General features: G+C 44.0%; 1 protein-coding gene across 31 annotated transcripts in view; it reads right to left on the minus strand.

Moving 5' to 3' along the window:
- Window positions 1-24,477, minus strand: part of ANK3 (ankyrin 3) — a 639,900-nt gene that overhangs the window by 149,138 nt on the left and 466,285 nt on the right. For all 31 annotated transcript variants that reach the window (XM_089780093.1, XM_089780092.1, XM_089780089.1 and 28 more), the window contains 6 exons: window positions 23,942-24,040; window positions 23,015-23,212; window positions 20,992-21,090; window positions 20,151-20,249; window positions 18,935-19,132; window positions 13,716-13,814 (listed from right to left, as the gene is read on the minus strand). In XM_089780093.1, coding sequence (XP_089636219.1) covers window positions 13,716-13,814; window positions 18,935-19,132; window positions 20,151-20,249; window positions 20,992-21,090; window positions 23,015-23,212; window positions 23,942-24,040 — 792 coding nt within the window. The remainder of the gene's footprint in view (window positions 1-13,715; window positions 13,815-18,934; window positions 19,133-20,150; window positions 20,250-20,991; window positions 21,091-23,014; window positions 23,213-23,941; window positions 24,041-24,477) is intronic.

Consider the following 24,477-nt stretch of genomic DNA (forward strand, 5'->3'; position numbering starts at 1 on the left):
TGGCTCTGCATGCTTTACACTGAAAGGATGTTTCAGTGGTTGCCACATTTGGATTCAGTGCTTTCTTTATATCAATTTAAACTAGACCCCAACATGTCCATTAAAAAATGACTAATATCTCAAAACATCCTGTGGGCATGTTAGATGTGCCAATTACTATGAACTGTGGTGTATGTATGTGCATGCCTTTACTCTAGCAAATCATAAATCAGGTAACATTTAAAGAAACTACTAAGTTTAACTACTAAGTAGACTATTTTAATTAAGTACTACTTGAAATTTACTGACTGCAATTGGTAAATGTCAAGATTTTAATGGCACCACTATTGTATCTCTGTAAGCTGAAAATGGAACAATTACCTACACTACTATTTTCTCTCTGGCTCTTTCCTCACTGCTGACTAGCTAGCCATTTAAATCAGACAGCAGGTCCAGTGCTAACTCTGAAAGATTTTCTTTTTGTCCCTTTTGAAGTGTGTGGGGTAGGGAAGAGAACAGAGGGACATATCTGAACTCTGAATGACCTCCACCCATTTATTTCTTTTCTATTATTTATCCCCTGGAGACTGAAAAGCACAGCTGGCTACCTTGTGCCCCAGAAATGACAGCTGCATTCAGCTCTCATTGAAGCCATTGATGCTGCTTTTCTGCTAGGCATGCTGAAGGGTAGTAGGCTCACTGGAGAGTGACATAAGGCACTCCCATCCTTCCCCTCTGGGTTTAGCAAGCTGCTTTGGTGGCATTTTCAGCACCTGCCAGCCTGGGAGCAAACCACTGAACTCTGATCCATGTGAAGCAGCATATTGAGCCACCACTAGAGCAGTGAGCCTTCCTGGAAGGTTTTCTCTTAAATTTCCAGTACCTTGTGGTCATATCATGTCATGTCTGATCATGCTCCATGTGCTATATAATGTAGTGCCACCATCAGCAAAGATAGTATGATATGACAAGACAACATGGAACACAAACAATAGCACTGGACATTTTAAAACAAGGTTTCTTTCCATTAGCAAATAGCTTTCATTATCAATTAGGAATGTCATGGTGCAGCCATTTACATCATTAACCAATGGGTCATCGGTTGATCTTAACGATTATACGCACGCTCTCCCGCTGCCTCTGCATCAGAGACAGAATGAGGGGAGAGGGGGAATGGGAGCCAGTGCCCATGGAGAGCCTAAGATGAGTCAAAACACAAAATTAAAACTAATTACCGAGATGCCTACTTAAGTCTGAAACCCAAAGAGAATATTGTTTGTTTCCCAGCTACCAAATAGCTTTTCAGTTTGGCAGTCATCTACATCTACATTTATATTTATTTCTTGACTTCCTCATTGCACATGGATATCCTGTTAAGATTTCTGAATCATGCCAATTGGCAGATTCTGTGCTTACACAGCTCAGCAAGCGTAGAGAGCAAGAAAGCAATTCTCACTGCTACCTGGAGTCACCAATCTGGAGTCTCAGAACTTTGTAGATGGGCAAATAGGAAGCTAAACATGTTTGTTAACAACTTTTAAACTATAGAAACTTAATATGCTGATGAGTTTTGGTTTTGGGGTTAAAACAATATTTACCAGCATAGAACACAGCAGACTTACCAGTAAATAATATTTTATTATAAGAAAATCAGGATTTTTTAATGTGGCTCCTAATTTTGTCATCTCATGGTAATCAGTTGATCACATTGCTTCTAATCAGTTTAAGAATGGACAGCAACATAAGGGCTAACAGATGGGGAGAGCGCAGCAATAGTTGACAAAAATTAACCCAGAAATATTGGGCCTTTCAATTCTATATTATTGTGTTGGAAGATACAACTATCCCTTCCCCCATTTTGGGAGGAGAAAAGTATAAAAAGCTCCATGTAGTGGGTAACTTTTCAATATTCTCCATTTGTTCCAGTAATAAACATAAATCCTAACAGCTTGAATTATTGCATCTCTCTCTTCATGCTGACTCTCAGGATGCTCTGGATTTTTTTTGCTGCTGCTGTTTAACACTGAAGAGAGAGACAGAGAGAGAGCTAAAAAATGAATGCAATTGAATAGTGTTTCACTGATGTCTTTGATTAGGCTGAAAATTGCTCTAAATGAAGACACCGCAAATCCAATAAGACCTTGATTCAACAAAGCACACAAGTACATCTTTAAGATTAGGAGTATGTTTAAATGCTTTGCTCAAGCAAGATCTCACTTCATAAAGTATCTTGCAAAGTTCTACAATTAGTTTTATTAAGGGTGTGGAAATTTCCATTGCAATAGCCAGTTCACAGTTTAACATGTAGCTAAAAACTATGGTAGTAACCAATATATATATGACTGATAATATGCTAGAAAGATACACTTAAAATAATCACGATTGAGCATTTCAAACATTATTTCCAATATCCTACAATTCCTCTATTCTCTTTTAATTCTGAAATTGCTTATTATTTTAATTAAAAGTAAGATTATGATTTTCTTCATCTTTGAAGAAAAAATGAACACTTTTAGTTAGCAATAGACAAGGTGCATAGGCAATGCAACTTTTCCCATGCTGTCCTGCCCCAACACTGAACTAGAAGATCCAATTCAGACAGTAAGGCTGTGTCTAGACTGGCAAGTTTTTCCGCAAAAGCAGCTGCTTTTGTGGAAAAACTTGCCAGCTGTCTACACTGGCCGCTTGAATTTCCGCAACAACACTGACGATCTCATGTAAGAAATCAGTGCTTCTTGTGGAAATACTATGCTGCTCCCATTCGAGCAAAAGTCCTTTTGTGCAAAAGGGCCAGTGTAGACAGCTCAGATTTGTTTTGCGCAAAAAAGCCCCGATTGCGAAAATGGCGATCAGGGCTTTTTTGCGCAAAAGCGTGTCTAGATTGTCACGGGCGCTTTTCCGCAAGAAGTGCTTTTGCGGAAAAGCATCCGTGCCAATCTAGACATTCTTTTCCGCAAATGCTTTTAACGGAAAACTTTTCCGTTAAAAGCATTTGCAGAAAATCATGCCAGTCTAGACGTAGCCTAAGGGAAGAACTGATCACTATCATTTCTCAATTCTTGGTAAGAATATTACCAAAGATACAAATAAATGCCAACTTTAGTGTTGATTTTATTATCCAGACACTTGCCGATCAGGAACTAGACTTAGACAATCAATTCCAGACATAGGCCCAAAAGCCTATGATTTTTGATAATCAGTGATGTGTGCTAGCTTCTAAAAGGCCACACTGAGAAGGAAGTTCCAATTCCCATTACTAACTCCTTGAGCAATCCAGTATCTGGTTTTATTTTCTCAGGCTATCACAGAAAGTAACATTAAAGTAAAGCCACTGTGCAACAGCCAAATAATACTGAACTTCAAAAGGATATTCATCCTCTTGTCAGAGTTCAGCCATACTAGGAAAGCAAGGGTATGTCTATACTACAGAGTTAATTCAAAATAACAGATGTTATTTCGAATTAACTTTAATAGCTGTCTACACGTACAAACTGCTAATTCGAAATAAATTCGAAATACAGGCAGTCCCCGGGTTACATGGATCCAACTTACATCTGATCCCTACTTACAAATGGGGTGAGGCAACCCTGCACTAGCTGCTTCCTCCCAGCAGACCAGGGAGACGCGAAGCTAGCGCCCCCCCCCCAGAAGACCAGGGAGAGACAGAGCGGCTTTTCTCAGCAGACATCTCAGCTTGAGAATAAAGGACTGAGGGAAGTGAGGTGTGGGTTCTCTGGAGCTCTGGAGAAATGTTTGGCTAGAGTTTCCCCTACAATATGTACCACTTCCGACTTACATACAAATTCAGCTTAAGAACAAACCTACAGTCCCTATCTTGTCTGTAACCCGGGGACTGCCTATAGTGGAGCACTTATTTCGAATTAGGTAAACCTCATTCTGCGAGGAATAACACCTAATTCAAAATAGCTAATTCGAAATAAGTGCTGTGTAGACACTTATTTCAAATTAGGGGGCCTCTAGCCCTTCCCAGTTCCCCCTGGTGGCTACTCTGGGCCAAACCAGGAAAACTCCTCTCCTCTCCCCCAACCCCGGGGCCCTTAAAGGAGTAGACTCTGGCCAGAAGGCACTTGCCAGAGCCAGGCCTGCCAGCAGTCTCTGCCTCTGACCCAGTGGCGCCAGGGGCCGTAGACGGCACACGCCCTCATGGACTAGTGCAGAGATCATAGACCTCATTGAGGTTTGGTGGGAGGCCCCCAACTTCCATGATCTCTGCACTAGGTGGAGGAATGCGGCCGACTACAGTCGCATAGTGGCCACTATGGCCAGGAAAGGCTGCAGGTGCACCCAAGAGCAGGTGCACCTGAAGATGAAAGAGCTGTGGCAGGTGTACGCCAGGGCCACCAGGAGCAGCGCCGCAGCAGGGGCTGACACCTGCCCCTACTTCCCCGCCCTCAACCCACTCCTGGGGGGCGGGGCGGTCCGCACCAGCCCGGGAGGCAGCGAACCGGGACAGGAGGGCTAAGACCCGGGCACACCAGAGGGGCCACTGCCTGCTGTTCCGGCACCGGAGTCGGCAGGGTCGTCCAGGGAGGCCATGCCAGGTAAGTGCCAGCACTGTACCCAACCTGGGGGGGAGGCAGAGAGGGAGACCAGGGACCACGCGCGTGGGCCATGCCTCCCACAGATCACGCAGCCACCTGTGCAAGTGCGAGCATGTGCCATGCTACCCTTGGGCAGGTGGCTCCAGCTACGTGACACCCAGGGGCCGTGGCCCAACAGGCACATGCGTGTGTGAAGAGACCTGACACGCTCCCGACCCCGGGGCAGGACCCAGCAGGACACTCTCCCTTTATACGCTCCCTCTACACAGAGGCAGGGGACATCTCCCCCACCCCAGCCACACTATACACGGCACAGGGACATGGGTGCAGTCTTGGGCAGCTCCCCGTCCTGGGGAGAACCAGACATCCTGACCATGGCCTCTGCAAGCACATCGGCTCTGCTGGTGCAGGGCACAGTCGCCCTCACGTTGCAGGGTGGGGGAAGGGGGGGGGGGGCTGAGCATCATCCACTGTGTCCCTAGGGAGAACTGACCACTTCTCTTCTTTCTCTACAGCTGCACCAGCTGCTCGTGCAGGATACACCACCCTGTCCGGGACATGCTCCCGCACCCGAGGCCTGCTCCGTACCACCAGCATGCAGCAGAAGTACTGGGACCAGCACCTGGGAGCCCTGCGAGCCCTGCACCGCACCAGGCCTGGATGCTAGAGGACCTGCCAGAAACTAGTGATGCCAGAAACTTCAGAGTGATCTGTCATCTGCTCCCAATTTCTGGGTGTACTAGATGTATGTACTTTGGAAGTCAGAAGCTTAGGATACCCAGGGCATGGGCTTGCCTCCCTGATCATCCTGGCCAATAGCCATTGAAGAATCTATCCACCATCTAATTCTTTGTTTAACCCATTCTAGATTCGGGTTTCACAACATCCCCTAGCAATGAGCTCCACAGGCTGACTGTTTTGTGTGATGCAGTGTTTTTTGTTTGTTTGTTTGTTTCTAACTTACTGCCTTGTTATTTCATGGAATAACCAGTGTTTCCTGTGTTATGTGAATGGTAAACAGCACTCCCTTATTTCTACAAAATATATGATTTTGTAGACCTCTATCATGTCCCTTCTTTGTAATCCCTTTTCCAACCTGGAAAGTTCCATTTTTAAAAATTTCTTCTCATATGCATGTTTTCCATACCCCATATCAATGTGTTGTCCTTGTCTGTACCTTTTCCAATTCTACTACATCTTTTTTTTTTAAATCAGGTGACCAAATTTGCATTCAATATTCAAGTTGTTGGTGTACCATGGATTTATATAATGGCATCTGGGGGCCTTTCCTAATGGTCCCTCACATTCTATTGGCTTTTCTAAGTGCCAGAACATATTGAGCAGATGTTTTCAGAGAACTATCCACAATGACTCCAAAGACTCTTCCTTGAGTGGTAACAGCTAATTTAGACGCCATCATTTTATATGTATATTTGGAATTATGATTTCTAGTGTGCATTACTTTGTATTTATCAACATTGAATTTCATCTGCCATTTTGTTGCCCAATTACCCATTTTTGTGAAGTTTATTTGTAACTCTTCCCTGTCTGCTTGGATTTAATTATTTTAATTAATTTTGCATCGTCTGCAATTTTAATTTATTTTTCTATATAATTTAGGAATATGTTGAACTGCACTGGTTCTACTACAGATCCTTGGGGAACACCCCCATTTACCCCTGTATATTCTGAAAAAATGACCATTTATTACTACTACTAAATAATTGTTTCATATTTTGTAACCGGTTACTGACTTGTGAGAGAATCTGCCCTATTATCCAATGACTGCCAACTTCGCTTAAGAGCCGAAAGTCCAAGTACATTATATTCACTGGATCACCCTTGCCCACATATTTGTTGATCTGCCTCAAAGAATTCAAGTATACTGTTGAGGCATAATTTCTGTTTACAAAAAAGGTGTTCAATTTTCCCCAACTAATCATATTCATGCATGTGTCTAATAAATCTGTACTTTACTATAATTTAAACCAATTTCCCTGGTACTGCAGTTAGGCTTACTAGTCTGTAATTGCCAAGATAATTTTTCTGGAACATTTCTTAAAAACTGACATTGCTTTAGCTATCCTCTAGTCATCTGGTAAAGAAGCCCATATAAGTGAAAGGTTACATACTACAGTTCTGCCATTTTATATTTGAGTTCCCTCAGATGAATAGCATCTGATTTTGGTGACTTAGTACTCTTATCAATTTATTCTAAAACCTCCTCTACTAACACCTCAATCTAGGACAGTTCTTCAGATTTGTCATCTAAAAACATTAGCCTATGTGAGGGAATTTCCTTCATACCCTCTGCAGTGAAGACCAATTCAAAGAATTCATATAGCTTCTCTACAAATAGCCTTTAGTACCTCAACAGGCAAGCTTCTTGTTTCTAATGTATTTAAAAATGCTATTAGTTCCTGTGATTTCCAGTTGCTCGTCAATTTCTTGTTTGGTCTGCCTCATTATACTGCTATACTTGACTTGCCAGAGTTCATGCTCCTTTCTATTCTCCTCAGTGAGATTTGACTTCCAATTTTTAAAGGATGCCTTTTTATGTTTAACTGTTCCTTTTACTCTGTTGTTTAGTCAAGGTGGAATTATTTTTCTGGTCCTCATTATTCTTTTAAAAATTTGCAGTATACATTTAATTTGAGCCTCTATTATGGTGCTTTTACAAAGTGTTGGTGCATACTGGATGCATTTCACTCTTGTGACTGTATATTTTAATTTCCAGTTAACTCATTTCCTCAGTTGAATTGTAGTTCCTCTTAAGCGAAATGCGACTGTGGTGGTTCTCTTTGGCATTTTCTATTTCACAAGGATGTTAAATTTAATTACATTATAGTTACTATTATAGAGTGGTTTAACTATATTTATTACTTGGACTAGAACCTGTGCTCCATTTAGGATTAAATCAAGAGTTGTCTCTCCTCTTGTTGGTTCCAAGCTTAGCTGCTCTAGGATGCAGTCATTAATAAGGTTTAGGAATTCTCTCTCAGCATCCCATCATGATGTGACATGTACCCTCTCAATATGGAGTTGAAATCCCCATGATTACTGAACTTTCTATTTTGATATAGTCTTTATCATCTCCGTAAGCATTTCACAGTCACTATCACCATCTTAGTCAGGTGGTCGGTAGTAAACTGTTATTACTGCACTGGTATCATTCAAGCATGGATTTGCTAGCCAGACAGATTCTATGGTATAGTGAACTATCCTCCCATTTATTCAGTGGTGCTTGAGTAAACATAGTTATGCATAAAAACCAGAAAAAGCCAGTTTTCACTAAGATTGCTTTGTTATGCAAAGCCAGCTTTGTTAGTCATCAGCATCCTTGAATGAAGTCACCAGAGCTCTGAGATTAGTGACTGTTGCCGGAGAAGCCTGTACAACCAGTGGTTATTTTTCCTTTCATATTTTCCTCCAAAACACATTAAAAAATGCTAAGAAAAAAAAGCCCTAATGAATAATAATTATAATGAAACTACATATGATATTTAAGCCAGACAGTATTTCCGAGAGTGTTCCAGACGAGACTATAGTCAACTACTCTAACTCAACAAATTCCAGAAAATTTCAATTACTACTTCCCTACTATTCCTTTGAAGCAAAAAATGTGTCTCAGCCCAATCTTCCCTTTCCTTTTAGTCCTCTGCCTATTCCTCACTCCTTTGAGTAGGCCCAGTGATCCAAGTGCAGGCACACACAAGTAGGAAGTTTTCACACGATGAAAGATTGCAACATCAAGCAACAGATGTTCATTAAATGCTATGTTGGCTTACCGAGATGTATAAATGATGATTAAAGATAATGTTATTCCTGAGGAGAAAATGATAGAATATGAAGAAAAAGAACCAGCTAGTTATTAGGAGGAAGGGTGTTTCCGATTGCAGTAAATCAGTGGTCTCCAACCTTTTTACACTCAAGATCACTTTTTAAATGACAGAACAAGCCAAGATCTACCGCCCAGGGCCGAACAGAGGCATGAGCGAACCGGGCAGCTGCCCAGGGTGCCAACTGATGGGGGGTGCATGATGGCAGCTGTAAGGGGTTAGCAGCGTCCCTTACAGCTGCTATCAGGCACCGCGCGCCCAGCTCCCGCAGGACCGGCCCCGCGGCGCCGGCCAGCAGTGCCCTTCCCCCCACAGCCACACGCGTGCACCAGCAGCGGTGGCCAGGCTGGGCTGGGCAGCGCATGCGCCGTGTGCCCCGGGGGCGGTCTCTGGGCTGCATGCCAGCAGCCATAGCTGGCCTGCGCATGCGCCATGGGGCAGTCCCGCGCCCTGGTGGTGGCCCCGCGCATGCGCCATGTGCCCGGGAGCAGCACTGCGTGCCCGCACCCAAGGCGCCAAAAGGGCTCAGGCCGGCCCTGCTACAGCCCCACCCCTTCCTTGAAGCCCTGCCCTCTCTATTCTCCTCCTCTCCATCACTTGCTATCCCCAATCCTTATACTGCGGCTTTTTCCCCCAATTCTTCTGTAGGAGGAGGTTTTTCCAACATTTGGCCTGTCTAGATTGGACCAAATGTCAGAAAACCCCCTTCTTTTGGAAGCCCCCTTATTCCTCATGGAAAGAGGAATATAAGGGTGACCGAAAGAGCATGTTTGCTCTTCCACTAAAAGAAGTGGAAGAACAAATGCATCCCTGGATGCAAAAGTGTTTTTCTGAGGTATCTCCAGAATCCTGAAAAATTCCTGCAGTCTAGTCGTAACCTCGCTGTGTTGAGACAGGATGTGTAGGCTCTGAGGTGGGAATGAGGGATTTCGGTGTGGGAAGGGATGAGAGGTGCAAGCTCTGGGAGGAAATCTGGATGGAGGAGAAGGTGGATAAGGGGACGCTGGCTTAGGGAGGAGGTGCCAGGCCGGGCAGCATTGGGGTCAGATGTAGGTTTAGGGTACACAGACTTCTGGATGTGAGAGTTCAGGAATTTGGGTTGCAGTATGTGAGGGGCTCAGGGCAGGGGGTTCCAGTGTATGATAGGCTCAGATGTAGGGTCTGGGAGAAAGGGGAGTGCAGGAGTGTTATGATGCTGTGGCCAGACGGGGGCTTGGCCCCAATTGGGGGTTTGTTGGCCAGGCTTCATTTTTAAATAAAATACTATGTCAAACAAAAAGTTTCTGCATTGTCTTTATTTATGAGAAGGGCAAGGAACCTGTTTTGAGTCAGGGGTCACTGACCCAAGAAAAGTCAGTTGAGGCCACACAAGTGAGATGCAAAAAAAGACTCCTCCAACCCTGCCCCCCCAAAGCTTCAGTAATGTGGCCTCAACTGTGTTTGTGGGAACAGGGGACATAGTACTGGGGAAGGGTGCTAGTGGGTGCTTTGGCAGGGGACAGGGTGCCAGTGGGGACAGAGTTCTGTGGCTCGGAACAGGGGAGTGGGGACAGAGTTCTGGGAGTGGGGACAGGAGTGGTGACAGAGTTCTATGGCTGGGGACAGGGTAGTGGGGACAGAGTTCTGTGGCTGGAGAGAGGGAACTGGGGGCAAGGGAGTGGGGGCAGGGGAGAGGAAACTGGGGGCAGGGGAGAGGAAACTGGGGGCAGGAGAGTGGGAGCAGGGTGCCAGTGGAGGAAGAGAGTCCCCTGCATCTGCCTCCTCCCAGGACTCGCCCCCGCCCCCCGAGGGAAGCTGGCACGTGCCTCCTCCAGGCCGCTTCTCTCCCCCTCCCCCGGCGACGCAGGGAAAGCACGCACGCGCCTGCCCCGGGGCCAAAATCCCCCCCTTCTGTGGTGCAGGGAAACCCTGCGTGTGCCTGCTCCGGGGCCAAAACACCCCCCCGCCACGGTGCAGGGAAACCCCGTACACGTCTGCCCTGGGGCCGACTCACCCCTCCTGCGCTGGTGCAGGGAAATCGCTGTGCTCCTCCTTTGGTGCTGTTGCCCCCTCCTGCAGCGCACTCAGCAGAGCAGCCAGCGTACTTCCAGAACCCCCGGAAGTGGCGCTAAGCTGCGGGACTTCCGTCCACCCACAGGAAGCTGGCACTACCTCCATTTTCGCTGGAGGTAGGTAGTGGGGCTTCTCTGGGGTAGGCGGAAAATGGGGGGGCGGACCGGACGCCTCGCGATTGACTGGTTGAGGCCTCGCGATTAACCAGTCGATCGTGATCAACCTGTTGGTGACCATGACTGTAAATAGTTTGTCAGCTCTTTCATTATAAACTCAGATCTTCAGAGTTTCTCTAGAAGCTGTGGTCCCTAAGGGACACACAACCTCCCAGGTCTTCTTCCAACAGTGACTGCAGGAAGTAGCTTCTGGCAGAGTTGTGTCTTCAGATGATCTAAATTTGGCCTGCTCTCCAGTGCCTGGCAATCTGACCTCTATCCCACTGTTCTATACACTAATTAAGAAGCTGGGTCATACACACCTGACTCATGCTGCTCAGATCAAATTCTGGAAGGAAAATAGGTGGAAATGTTCTCCCTATGGGAAAATGGTCCCCAGCAGTAGAAAGTGAGGCTTAACATGGTAGAAGGAAGATTAAGCAACAGCATTCCCTGTAAGATGTGTGCTTTTGCAGCTGCTCGGGAGAGATTCAAATGTTGCACGGCTACTTAGCAGAGCACTCACAGCTAAGGTTTTTGTTTCTATGGTGGTACACATTCAGACACACCAAGGTGCACAGAACATTTATTCTGCACATGGATGGAAAAAATCCTCACATGGATGGAAAAGATTAGAGGGAACATTGCTAAGCAGTCCAGGGTGCCCCTCATTATAGATAATTGGGCCTCTGCAGTAACAATTTAAATTAGCTTTGTATCTGAAATGCTACTCCAGAAATGACTGTCCTGCTTCGATACATGGATAAAAGTGCAGAAAGATGAAACGCAGCGCACTGTGAATTGTCTTGGCTGTTGAACAATGAGTTCCTTCCCCAGACCACCCTTGAGGATTCTTCTACCACTGAGATGTGGTCCCCCAGTGCATGTGCAATAAAGATCTATTCACTACTTGTGCTCTTCCAAACAATAGCTGGGGAATGGTTATTAAGGGAAAGTGCAACTGTTGTAGGGCACCTCACAGATAGTAGAATAGAGATTCACATATAAAGCAGTGGCTGCAGAATGGACCTGATTTATCACTGTGTTGCACAAATATAAAGATGGAATAACTTCACTGATTTCAGAAGAAGGGAGGATTTCAGGAGAAGGGAGGATTTTGGTTGAGCTATTGCTCTGTAACATGAGACAAAAACTAGTTAAGTCCAGATTCTAGAATGTGAGTTATATTTTTCTTTGTAACCATTTGTTTCCAATATTGCTACATGCTGTCACTTGAATCTCTATATTTCTTATTAGAACATAAGAATGGCCATACTGGGTCAGACCATACCCCCCATACCCCCTTCCAGACCCTGAACACCAAACCTCTGCCCCAGATCACAATTCCTTCCTGCCCTAGGTCACAACCCAAACCCTGAACTCCCTCATGCACCTCAGTTTCCTTCCCTAGATCACAACTCCCTCCTTCACCCAAACTCCCTCCCAGACCTCACAGGCCCCCCTGCACCCCAATCCTGGACCCCAGTGGTGGGCAAGACAGCCTCTATGGGCTATATCTGGCCCACTAAGGTGGTTGATCCAGCCTGCAGCCAGTCTGCCGCCCTCCTGCCCTCAGGCCAACCGAAACCTGGGGACGGTGGAGCTGGCAGTTCTCTCTAGATATTGGGGGGCTTCACATGCTCCGCCAAACCCCAGGCCAATCAGGGTCTGTGAGTGGGTGAGCACAGGAAATCTCCTGGCCCTGCCCCTTCAAAAATGACTGCCTACCCCTGTTATTGACCATAGCCTCCTATTGAAGATGATGTGCCAGGGAAGGGTGCCTCCTTGAACTCTTTCCCAAGTCAAGGCACAATGCAGTCCTTGCTGTATTCAGGAGCGTATGCCAAAAATGTCAAACTTGATTGTCTAAGATTTTGCACGCTCTTTAGGCTCCTAAGTAAAAGTGACCTTCCAAATCAAGAGAGTTGTAAGTACTCAGCACGTCTGGAAATCTGGTCACTTTCATGTAGAAGCCTAAATATGGAATCAGATGTCAAACTTAAGGCAACCACGTGTGACATCTTTGGTCTTGTGTATTTTATATTGGATAAAAATAAAAAAGGTAGGTACACAAGGATAAATCATCACAATATTTTCTGCATTTAAATTCCAATCAAAGCTCAGTATGTTTATATTTCCCCTAAGAGAATCCAGGTCAAATCTGAATTTTGGATGCTGGACAAAATTAGTTTGATGGTATAAACTATTTTTCCCAAAAGATGGCTGCCTGTATCTTTAAATAGCTCACTGCACTTTAATTCAGCAACAGGACGTATCTTCTAAGAAATTCAGAAGTGTGCACACATGAACACTGAGTCATCCTGCAGCAGTCCAGGATGGTCTATTCATGTAAGGGCTGCTAACCCTCAGAGAACAGTGGATGGAAGATTACATTATTCATTATATAGTATAAGTGGAAAACTTCAGTTGCATTGCTGACTCTTACACTTTACAAGAGCTCATAGTAAGGGATACAACATTTCTAAGTATCAGGAGTGCCTAATTCGTTTTTACTTTATTTATGTTGCTTGAAACACAGCAGGTGCTTTTACAGCGATACCATTTTGTTATATTTTAAAATGTCAGCTGGACAGAGTAGGAGTGAGAACATGTAGTACACATCAAAGAGCACTAATGGATGCTAAGGGACTGTACTATAATGGCAAAAAGCAAGATAGTGGAAGCTCCAGCATTTATGTGAGTTTGCTTAAATGTAAAATGCAGTTCAATCCTACTGGATGCCTACTTTCTTCAGTCCAAACACAACAATATAATGGAATTAAATCAAAACCAATCCAAGCATCAGAGAAGACTGAAAGAATAAACATACTGCCAAGACACTGGCCTTTCCATGCAAAGGAAATTTGGATAACACTAAATATATAATCCTACATTTTCAGAAGTATATTTTCTAGCAAGTTATTCATAGTTGATTCACCAATGTTACTTCAAGTCAATGCTAAAGTCAGTTCAAAGATATCACTTTGGTTACATTAACACAAACCCAAAGTAACGTGCTGCTGAATTGGACTCAGAGACTTTAAGCACTTCCCCTAGGTAGGTATAATGAATTTTCTCTATTTTTTTTCCTTCGGCTATATTTACACATTAGTGTTGAATAATCTTACCTTTGTCTGTGCATCCACAACAGCCCCTTGATTAACAAGAACCTCTGCCACATTGACTTTGTCCTCCTGAGCAGCCAAGTGAAGTGGTGTCAGTCCACTCTGTAAATTAGGGGCAACAAATAATCATTTTGCAGAGGAGATACGTTAACATTATGATCCAAATTCTTTTCATAGTAACACTTATTCAATCATACTGATTCTAATGAGGTTGCAGCTTATAAAGAAGGGCAGAATTTGTCTATTTATTTACGGTTTAAATTTGTTGAATCGTAAGACATTACAATTTAAAAAGCATCAAATATACAAGCTAATGTTTCAAATACAATGTGCAGGAGTTATAAAAGGAACATTACTTCATGTAATATTAACTACGGAGAAGATATTATACAAAAGTGTTTTAATACAAAAACTCAAGGTTATTTTCTCCTATTTCAATCTCTTGATACGCATGAGAGTTGAAGCATCAAATGCCTGTTCACATTCCTGTCAGTTTTCTAGGAGCAACACTCACTCACTCAGATTTAAATAATACTAGTACCGGGTTCTCTTACATCTGAAAATGAGTGTGAAAGTAGGGTTCTCTTTGCTTTAGATCCAAGGCACACTGATGTGCTGTTCTAGGGCAGCTGTCATTTCCTTCTCTTTCAGGGCCCATTGTTCTTCTGCCTCCAGCTGCTTTAGCCCCAAGGTTCTCTGCTATACTTTGGCTGCTACCTACAATCGGCACAGCTCTACCTTTGTAACTGCTTTGTGCTCTCTCATTGTTATGCTTTTTCTGCTCTTACTTCCGCTTCCCCAAATCAACTGAAAATGTAAGCTGTTCTTGGTTGTATTCAGCCACCACACTTACAGGCTATGTCTAAACTACACCCCTCTGTCAGCAGAGGGATGAAAATGAAGCACTTCAAAAGTGCAAATGAAGCGGGGATTTAAATATCCCGTGCTTTATTTGCATAATCGCGTCACGGCGCTGTTTCGAACAAGCGTCATTTTGAAACTGAAACTGCAGTTTAGACGCAGGTTTTTTTGATAATGGGGTGCCTTTTTGAAAGATCTTGTACTTCTCAGGATCTTTCAAAAAGGCACCCCGTTGTTGAAAAAAACCGCGTCTAAACTGCAGTTTCAGTTTCAAAATGGCGCTTGTTCGAAACAGCGCCATGACATGATTATGCAAGGGAAGAGCGGGATATTTAAATCACCGCTTCATTTGCACTTTTGAAGTGCTTCATTTTCATCCCTCTGCTGACAGAGCTGTGTAGTTTAGATGTAGCCACAGTCTCACTTAAAATCACAAAACCAGTATGTGAAGTGCAAGATTCACTCAGTACAAATGCTGTGCATTTCACCCTGCTCACTACACTAATGTGACATGCTCTGGACTACAATCTGGACTCTCCAGTCTAGTGTGCACTAGCCCCTGCATAGCTGTGTGACCTGCTGCTCTGCCAACTAGCACTGCCCCAAGCATGCCATACACCCCCAGACAAATACCAGTGTGCTATGACTGTCCACTCCTGCATTACGTATAAGGAGACAGTTGCATATCCCTTGTCCCAGCCTTGCAATCCAGACATGTACCGTTTTGTACTGCTCAGTAACTTATTAAGTAATGCAAGCTCAGAAAATCTGTCATTTTAACATAGAAATTGAATATGCATCAGCCTATGTAGCATCCCCAAGCCCTTCACCCAAACCCCCCTGGCTTGGATAAAACATCAGAATAAGTTTATTAACTACAGCAAGACAGATTTTCACTGATTATAATTGGCATAGGCATAAAAGACCAGAACTGATTACAAAAAATAAATAAAATGACAAATTGCAGTCTATTTCCCAAATTTTATGAAGCCAAGTCAAATTAGAAGCAACAAGGTTCCTCTTATCCAAAAGCTTACAGCAGTCTGTGCTAAATGGAAAGTTATTCATTTAGGATCCCTCCCCCCAGTACAATCATGTTTCTGTCTTCCAAACGATCTTGGTGCCTTCAGAGTAGATGAGGGGAAAGAGGGGATCAGGATCCTTAGTTCCCCCTTTTTATATGGAAAAAGTCCTTGCTGTGTCAGGCAGCCTCATTGCCTTTGCACTCTGCACTTGGTCCTTCATATGAGTTGCAAATTCTTGCTTGTACTTTCTGTAACTTGAGGATTCAGTTCTTTGCTTATAGTTCTTATTATCTGTAAAGAGCTAGTCTGTGGACATTCATTCCCCAGATTCATAACACATTCCAATAACAAACATAGTAAAATCTCATAACTCCAAATAAGATAGCACACACATGAAGACAGTAATTAAGACTTTTGAAATGGCACTCCACAAGGCTACTTTGCACAATGTCAGAGTGAGTATTAGAGTACAAGGTGTTATTTTGAGATACAGTGTGTCACAGCATAAAAGCCGGAACCCTCAGCTAAAGGTAGCCATTGACACTAATGGAGGCCCATGAACAGTTTTAAGCTTAGACTCGGAGAAATGAAGCAGAGGATTCCAAGTGACATATGAAGCACACTTAGAGGACACTGAGCCATTCCACCTGCTGAGAGCAAGGAACAATTTTTGTGAGAAATTTCTCACTCTCACCTTCCTAATCTTGTCAGATAAATTCATACATAAACTGTGCTGTACAATTACACTGATTGAGAAGAGGGCATCTAGAGAATTAAGGGGTGCAGACATTATCACTGAGCAGATGTGACACCCTGTGAAATCTTTGGCAGATGTATAAGCAGAAAATCAGTTCTCTTCCTTTCCAATTCCCAAGAAAAAGCATGTGGAAAGTTGCATTTCTATAATGGAATACCCAGAGGAAGTAAAATAATTTACATTAATGAACAAGATCTCAGAAAACCGTACAGCTGATATCCCACAAAAAAATCAGCTTCTGTTTACAAAGCTTAATGGGCAAACACATGTATAGATCTGATAAAATGGCAAAAGCCAGGGCCACTAACATGTCCCTAATAGGCATGTTACAACAGAATTGTCCATTACAGAGGAGCAAGGGAGGGATTTCATATTCATATGAAGCATCTTGTACTGGAGAATGTCAAAGACAGGATTCCAGAAAAATGGACAATTGGTCTAATATGGTAGTTCTATTTTCTTCTAGGATAAATGAAAACTTCAAACACTTGTGATCTTTTCATAGAATCATAGAAATGTAAGGCTGGAAGGGACCTTGAGTTATCTAGTCCAGTCCTCTACATTGAGGCAGGACAAAATCAACTTATACCACCCATGCCAAGTATTTGTCCAACCTATTCTTCAAAATGTCCAGTGACGGGGATTCCGCAACCTACCATGGTAACCTGTTCCACCGTTTACCCATGGATAAGTGGGGGAATGATCTCGCTATTGTGGGGAACTTTCCTGGCTTCTATACTACCCCGGTGAAATGGACCAGCGAAAGGATCTGAGTCCCCGCTCCCACTTCTTTGACCCAAAGGCCTCCCTGACCCTGAGGGCTCCCCTTCACTCTCCTGAGTCCTTGAAATCCCAACAAGGCTGGGCCCAGGTTTTCTGGGGCTTAATCCCTGACTTTGTAGTCACTTGGGGCAGGGGCTTGAGTGTCCCCACTCCGGGGTGCTCGCTGCACACTGCATGCTTTCTTGACCCAGTGATCATTTCATACAGTGCAAAGCAAATACAATGTATTAAACAACAACTGATTAAAAAGAAAAGAATAAGGAGAAATGAGAAAGGTTAAATGAGAACACATAGTTCTGCTCTGTAGCATGGGGACACCACAAGCAGCAGTCTGCAGAGTGTAAGGACAGTTGACAGTCTGTTCCTTATAGGTCCCAGGGCTCTTTCTCAGGCCCTGGCTGTGCTGTAGGGGGGCTACAGGTCGGACACACTTGCTCTGGCAGTGACCACATGGCCTCAGGCTCTAGGTGGCAGGACCCCTCTCCCAGTTGGAGCTATAATCCCTCTCCAAGTCGGGCCTGTAGGCTGGTGGTGTGTCCCTGCCCAGAGCCTCTTTTCCCTCCTTTGCTGGTCCCAGCTGCTCACCACACCCAGCTGCAGACTGTGCTGCTTTGCCAGTCTCCAGTTCCTTGTGTTGCTTCTCTGACCCCTTTGGCTCTCTGGTCATTGCAGGTCTGCTGCTCAGCAGAGGGTCTGCGCTCCTTGGGCTGTGTGTGTGGCTGTCACTGCAGGTCTGCCCCTCAGCACAGCTTACACTCTCTGGGCTGTGTGTGCCTGGCTCTGGCACTGCAGGTCTGTCTCTCCACACAGCTTGCTTTTCCTGCTGCTCTTCTCAGCTCTCACTCCTTTTCTCACAGAGACCTAGAAAATCCCAGCTCACATGAAGGACGGGACCTGGCCTTCTAATTCTCTCATTGATCTGTCCAACCTGTCAATCAGGCTGAGCTAGAGTGTTGGCCTCTTCCCATTGTCCCTGGGGTCTGTCAGTCTCAGGGCCCTGATTTCTCATAGACCCTTCCCCTTTTGGTACTGGGAGCTGGCCAATCAAAAACTCCCACTGAGTTTTAGTAAGGGGCTAACAGTCCCCTTACACATGCCCTTAATGTATTTGAAGATAATTATCAATTCCTCCCTCCAGTTTCTATTCTCAAGCATAACTATACCCAGTTTTTGAAATCTTCCCTCATAGGTTAGGTTTTCTAAACCTTTTGTCATTTTTTGTTGCTCTCCTCTTGACTTTCCACTTAGTCCATACAAATGTGGTAGCCAAAACTGGACACAATACTCTAGCAGGTCTCACCAGAGCTGAGCAGAGTGGGATGGTTACCTCCCAAATCCTATATATGATGTTCCTGCTAATACTGAGATATTTGCTACTATAACCGCAGAGCCTTTTCAGAAGTACTATTGCCTCCCAGTTATTCCCCATCTTGGCTGAGCCATGCCCCTCCTCTCCCACTCCTGCCCTGTGGCCTGACCTCTTTATACTGGACTCTGTGATCCAGGAACACCTATGGTCCTGCTGGACCATGGGTGTTGCCATATCAGGGACATTCAACCTGCGGACTATATTTCCTTAGCTTGGTTCTGAGTATGTTATTTGGGACTGTGTCAAAAACCTTCCTTAAAATCAAGAGGTATCACATCTAAAGTTCCCTCCATCCAGTGGGCTCTTAACATTGTTAATAACGGTACCTAGACTGGTTTGGCTCCTCAAAGCTTGTAAATTTCAAATCTCAGAATCACATGACAAATTTTTTCCTGAGTGTCAATAAAATAAAATAATGCAAACTGACCTTATTGCTGAGATTCACATTAGCATTTCTAGTAAGGAGCAACGACACCATGTCCACATGGCCCTCCTGGGATGCAAGATGTACAGCGGCAATACCCTGTCTGGTAATAGCGTTCGCATCAGCACCATATTCAAGCAAAGTAGTTGCTATATCCATCTGGTTTTTCTTGGCAGCTATGTGCAGAGGTGTATAACCATTCTGTTAATATAAAACATTCCATTACAGGCATCGTAAATTACTTTTCGGTATATACTTGATTTTATTATCGTAAATGATCAGTTATAAAAATTCAGTGCTAACATGAATGAGCTTAAAATTTTACCATATTAAAAAGCAACACATCAGAACTTAAATAACTATTTTAAAATCATGTGTCTAAATAAGAGAAAATGAAATTTGAAAGACACTTACTAAATGTGAAAAATGTAGCCATAGTATATAACAGTGCAATCTATGAGCAAAGACTTCATAATAGTTTGAACCAGCTTTTATAGTTGTTTTGCTACTTTGCCTTAAAGCTCTAAATTCATATGTTCTCTGTAATGTATAGATTGGGACTGGGATGGGATTAATGGTTATATACATGTTCATTCTCAATCACTCAGAACAGCTATTAGTGTTTGTGTTCTTCCATTTCTCAGTGTGAACTGGAATGTGTGTGTGTGTGCGCGCGCGCGCATGCCTATATCTGTATGGCTACGTCTAGACTGGCCCCTTCTCCGGAAGAGGCATGCAAAGCAGGCAAGTCAGAATAGGGAAATCCGCGGGGATTTAAATATCCCCCGCGGGATTTAAATAAACATGGCCGCCGCTTTTTTTCCGGCTTGGGGAAAAGCGCATCTAGACTGGCGCGATCCTCTGGAATAAAGCCCTTTTCCGGAGGATCTCTTATTCCTACTTGCAAGTGTTAGGGAGAATGCCCAGAGAGAGGTGGGATGGGCACCTGATTGAAACTTTAGCTGGGAGGATGTGGGTGTGGGGTTTTTACTCTCTTAACTAACTCTACTTCCTTGTTATAAATACTATCCTTTGTTGCAGCTCTTTCCCCCTCCAGCTGAGTCATTCTACCAGCCTACAGATCCCTGCCCTATACGGATGTAAGACATTCAGGAACAGAGTAACTGGAAAGCAGAATGAATAATGTTCAGACAGAGACAATGGAAAAGTGCTATCGAAAGCATGTCTAGTGTTCCTTTACACTGGCCAGCATTTGTACCTTTGCAGACGCATGAGGTGAAGCTCCTTGGTCCAAGAGTAGAAGTGCCACTTTCTGATTATCATAGTGTGCAGCTACATGGAGTGGAGTTAAGCCACTCTAGAACACATGCAGAACAAACAAGCATTGTTAGAGCTACCGTCAGTTAAAATGCAGGAGTGCGGAGAATTAGGTCAAACTGGATAAGGTGAGAACACAGTGACATTCGTTTCTGTCGTCAAACTTTTCATAAACTTTTGAGACAACACATATCAGAAGAGACAACAGTTGTTGTTTGTCTGTTAACACCCTGCTCATGCTTACTTAGGATAAGACTATGACTGTACCTGGGGGCAGAGGGGTGATTGCCCCAGGAATAGACCAGGAAAGGAAACATGGCTCTTTACCCAAGGGCATAAGTAAATCACTACTGATTCATTCCATTTTTCCCTCCGTGCTGCCTTGGCACTATCGGGTTGGGCAGCCTTGGCTCCTTCCATTCCCTGCCCACCAGCATGGGGGATGGGGTAAGAGAGTCCAGACCCCCGATCGCCTCCCTGTGCTCTGGCTGGGCCAGGAAATCATGACGAGCTTTACAGGTTCTTATTTCCCTGGGTGAACACATGAAAGAAATGACAGTAATGCCCTTTATGATGTTAAAATCCATTTGCCATGGCACTTCTGGCTGTATACTACTGGACATGTGCTACCATGCTAGTGGGCTATAGCTATACAATGATGAACAGAAGATTTCAATTAAATGCAAAACTGTGATGGTGGATATTAACAAGTCCTTGTGTGATAGTAAGTAGCTTCTACGTGGATATGTCCATGAAAGTGGGCAGTGGTCTTTTTGTCCTACCTTGCCAGCAGCATCAGGAGATGCATTCTTCTGAAGCAGAAGGTTGGCTACTTCAATTTTTCCATATTTTGCAGCTACATGAAGAGGAGTAAACCCCTTCTGTAAGAAAAATAGGTTACATCAGTGGTTCCCAATCTTTTTGATACCAGGACTGGCAAACCCATTCACAAACTCAGTGCCAGTCCCTTTCCCTTTAGAACCCTCTATCACCAAACGCCCCCTGTACCAGCCTCCTGTTTCTAGAGCCCCACTGCCAGCCCTGCCCTCATATTCCCCCACACTATTAGCTCAGAGTCCCCTACACCCAACCCCCCTAGTTCCAGTCCCCAGCCCCTAATATTAGCCCCATCCCCAGAACCCCCCTGTGCCAGTCCTGCCCCTATATTCCCCCCCACTACTAGCTCAGATTCCAGAGCCCTCCAGGACTAGCCCCACCCCTGGAGCCCACAGTGCCTGCTCTGCCCCCCTCACCTAGCCCTGAGCTGCCTCCCATCTGCCAGCTGAGCACGGCGGCCTGGGTCACGGCAACTGTAAGACTGCCATGCTGGGCTCATCATGGCCCTCCTGCCGTACAGCAAACTACTCCTTCGAGGCCTGGAGGAGACTGAGACCCTGCCCCTGCCCCTGCCCAGCACTGGTTGGCTGAGATGTGGGGCAGGACACAATTCTCCCAACACCTGTGGCGAAACAGTGCACCCTATGCCTAGCCACCAGAGCCACTGTAGCCCGGCGGTTGGGAACCGCTGGGCTCCATGATGGCCTTGAACATTCCTCCCTCAGGCCGTGTCCAGACTCAGGGGTTTTTTCGGGAAAAGTAGCCTTTTCCCGAAAAAACTTCCCCTGCGTCCAGACTCAAGCCGCGTTCTTTCGAAATTATTTCGAAAGAACGCGGCTTTTCTTTCGATGGCGGTAAACCTCAATTTACGAGGAAGAAGGCCTTCTTTCGAAAGTTCCTCTTTCGAAAGAAGGCGTTCTTCAATGTAAAGAGGCCGTCTTAGAAAGAGAGCATCCAGACTCGCTGGGTGCTCTCTTTCGAAAAAGCGGATTTCTCTTTCGAAAGAAGCCTGCAGTCTAGACATAGCCTCAGAGGTGTGTGGCAGTTCCAGTCAGGTGGCTCTAGCCTATCATGATACTCCTTGTTTCCTTTCCTTCCCTTCCCTTATATAGTCGGTATCCAGATGATATAGATGATACCATCTACATGGTTTTTTAGTCTTTAAGATGCTACTAGACTATTTGTTGTTTTTTCAGTTTTTCCTGTTACAGACTAACTTGGCTACCCCTCTGAAGCTCTTATATAGTTGGGAACCATGGTAGGGACAGCTAGTCTATCTCTTCTTTGTTTCCAGATATCTTCATAAACTTGGAGGTGGGTTCTTTGCAGGGAAAAATCCAGATACCCATGGAAACAAGGAGTAGCAGCCAACTATGTAATCAGAATAGCTTTCCATTAACCACCAGTGGTCCTGGACATAGTTTGGAACCATTCATATTTAAGCCACTTGGTGAAAAATTCAGCTTTGCCCTGCTTTCTCTGTGAAATCAGTACACACACAAAGGGACTCAGGATCACAGGTTGCCTGGACAAGGGCACAAACTTTATTGTTTGGCACAGTGGAAATGTTTTTGTCTTATGGAAAACAACTTAGAAATTAGTATTCCATCGGGGGCATTCATTTTGCACTTCTGCCAGCCGATGTCCATCAAGCACCATTGGCTTTGCTAGACAAATGTACTAAGTTTAGTTATTTAAAAATTAGACAGGTCTATCAAAACAGATTATAGATATCCATGAGAACAACTGATCCATGACACTAAAAAAACAGTATGGTTTTTATCACAATGCTATGTTATAAATCAAGCACAGAAGTGAAAACATGTTATCTTTATCCTCTTAAATAAACAAAATACAGTTCATTTCTGTGTCATTTGGTATGCACATGTGACTCCTGCATCTAATTCACTGTGAACTATTATGAATCCTTTCCAAACATTCAAGCTAACACTTCTACAACTCTGTTACCTTTGTAATTATAGCTAAAGATGCACCATGATCCAAAAGAACTGAGGCTACATCTTCATGTCCCTCCCGAGCAGCAAGATGTAGTGGTGTATAGCCAGAAGTAGTGGCTGCATTTGGAGATGCTCCTTGCTGCAGCAACTGTTGCACTATATCAGCTTTTCCCAATCGGGCAGAAATGTGTAGTGGCGTTTGGTCATCCTAAATATAAATATGACAGGAATATAGTACAGTCTACATCAGGAACATATGTGATTGTAAATGACTGTTCATTGTATCAAGGCTAAAACTATGGCATGTTGTTTTTCCTTTTTGTCATATGATTAGTGCCTGAAGATGCTTTGCTGATGTTACAAAAAATGCTCCTCATGTACGCTGATCAAGAACAGAAAAACAAGGTATTCAAGTTTCTCAATCTGGCCCTGCATTGTATTATTTTACCATGAAATGATATTGCAGGGCACAATGCACCAAGGGCCTCATCAATGCTACAGTAGATCTAGAGCTGTTCCTCTTAAAAAAAGGAATAAGGGATCTTTTGGAAAAGGCTTTATTTTCCGAAAGATCCATGTCTAGACTGGCGCTTTTTTCCGGCAAAGCTCCGAGCTGGAAAAAAAGCAGCAGCCATTTTTATGCAAATGAAGTGGGGAGCATTTAAATCCCCGCTTCATTTGCAATTGCAAAGTGTCTAATTTGCATCCCTTTTATGGAAAAGGGATACAGTCTAGACACAGCCCTGCAGTTCACTCACCACCAAACAGAAACATCAAGATCAATACCACAGTATAAAGACCAACACATGGCTTCACTTTCTTGCTGCCCTCCTGCCCCAGAGGCAGGGAAGAAAATGTTTCATTTTAATGTATAAAATTCCCTAGGTTTGCTAAGTGTACCCATTGTTTATTTATTATACATGGACTATCACCTTACCTTAGCTTTAGCTTCTACCTGAGCTCCATTTTGTACTAGATATCGAACAACTTCTGCTTGGCCAGCTCTGGCAGCCATATGCAGTGCTGTTTCCCCTCTCTGACATGCAATAGTGAAAGCAAAACATTGTCAAAGATTTAGCAAAACAAACATTTTTTAATCAGTGCAAAAAACTCATGACCCAATTTAAAATAATCACCACATGATTGTTTTAAGGAGTAGTTTGTGAGCAGAATGTGGAAGCAAATCAGTATTTGACCTCTAGAGCTGGCACTTCAGAAAGTAATTTATTCCAGCATCAGTTTGCTAATAGGATAGTACATTAGTGTTTCCTCCTTTCGTTGAAAAGAAAGCAATTCTCTTGGTCACTTGTATTCTATTTACAATGTTAAAATGATGTCGAATTAAATAACCACTCAATTGGTCAAATATTTAGAATGCTAAAATATAAATGTATACAGATGTGCAGATTTTCCTCTACATTGCTGCTTTTGATCCAAATGTATGTTGTGATTTGATAAATACTCAGTTGAGTG

Source organism: Pelodiscus sinensis, chromosome 8 (genome assembly GCF_052426305.1).
Source record: "Pelodiscus sinensis isolate ZL-2025 chromosome 8, ASM5242630v1, whole genome shotgun sequence".
In the NCBI taxonomy this organism is placed as follows: Eukaryota; Metazoa; Chordata; order Testudines; family Trionychidae; genus Pelodiscus; species Pelodiscus sinensis.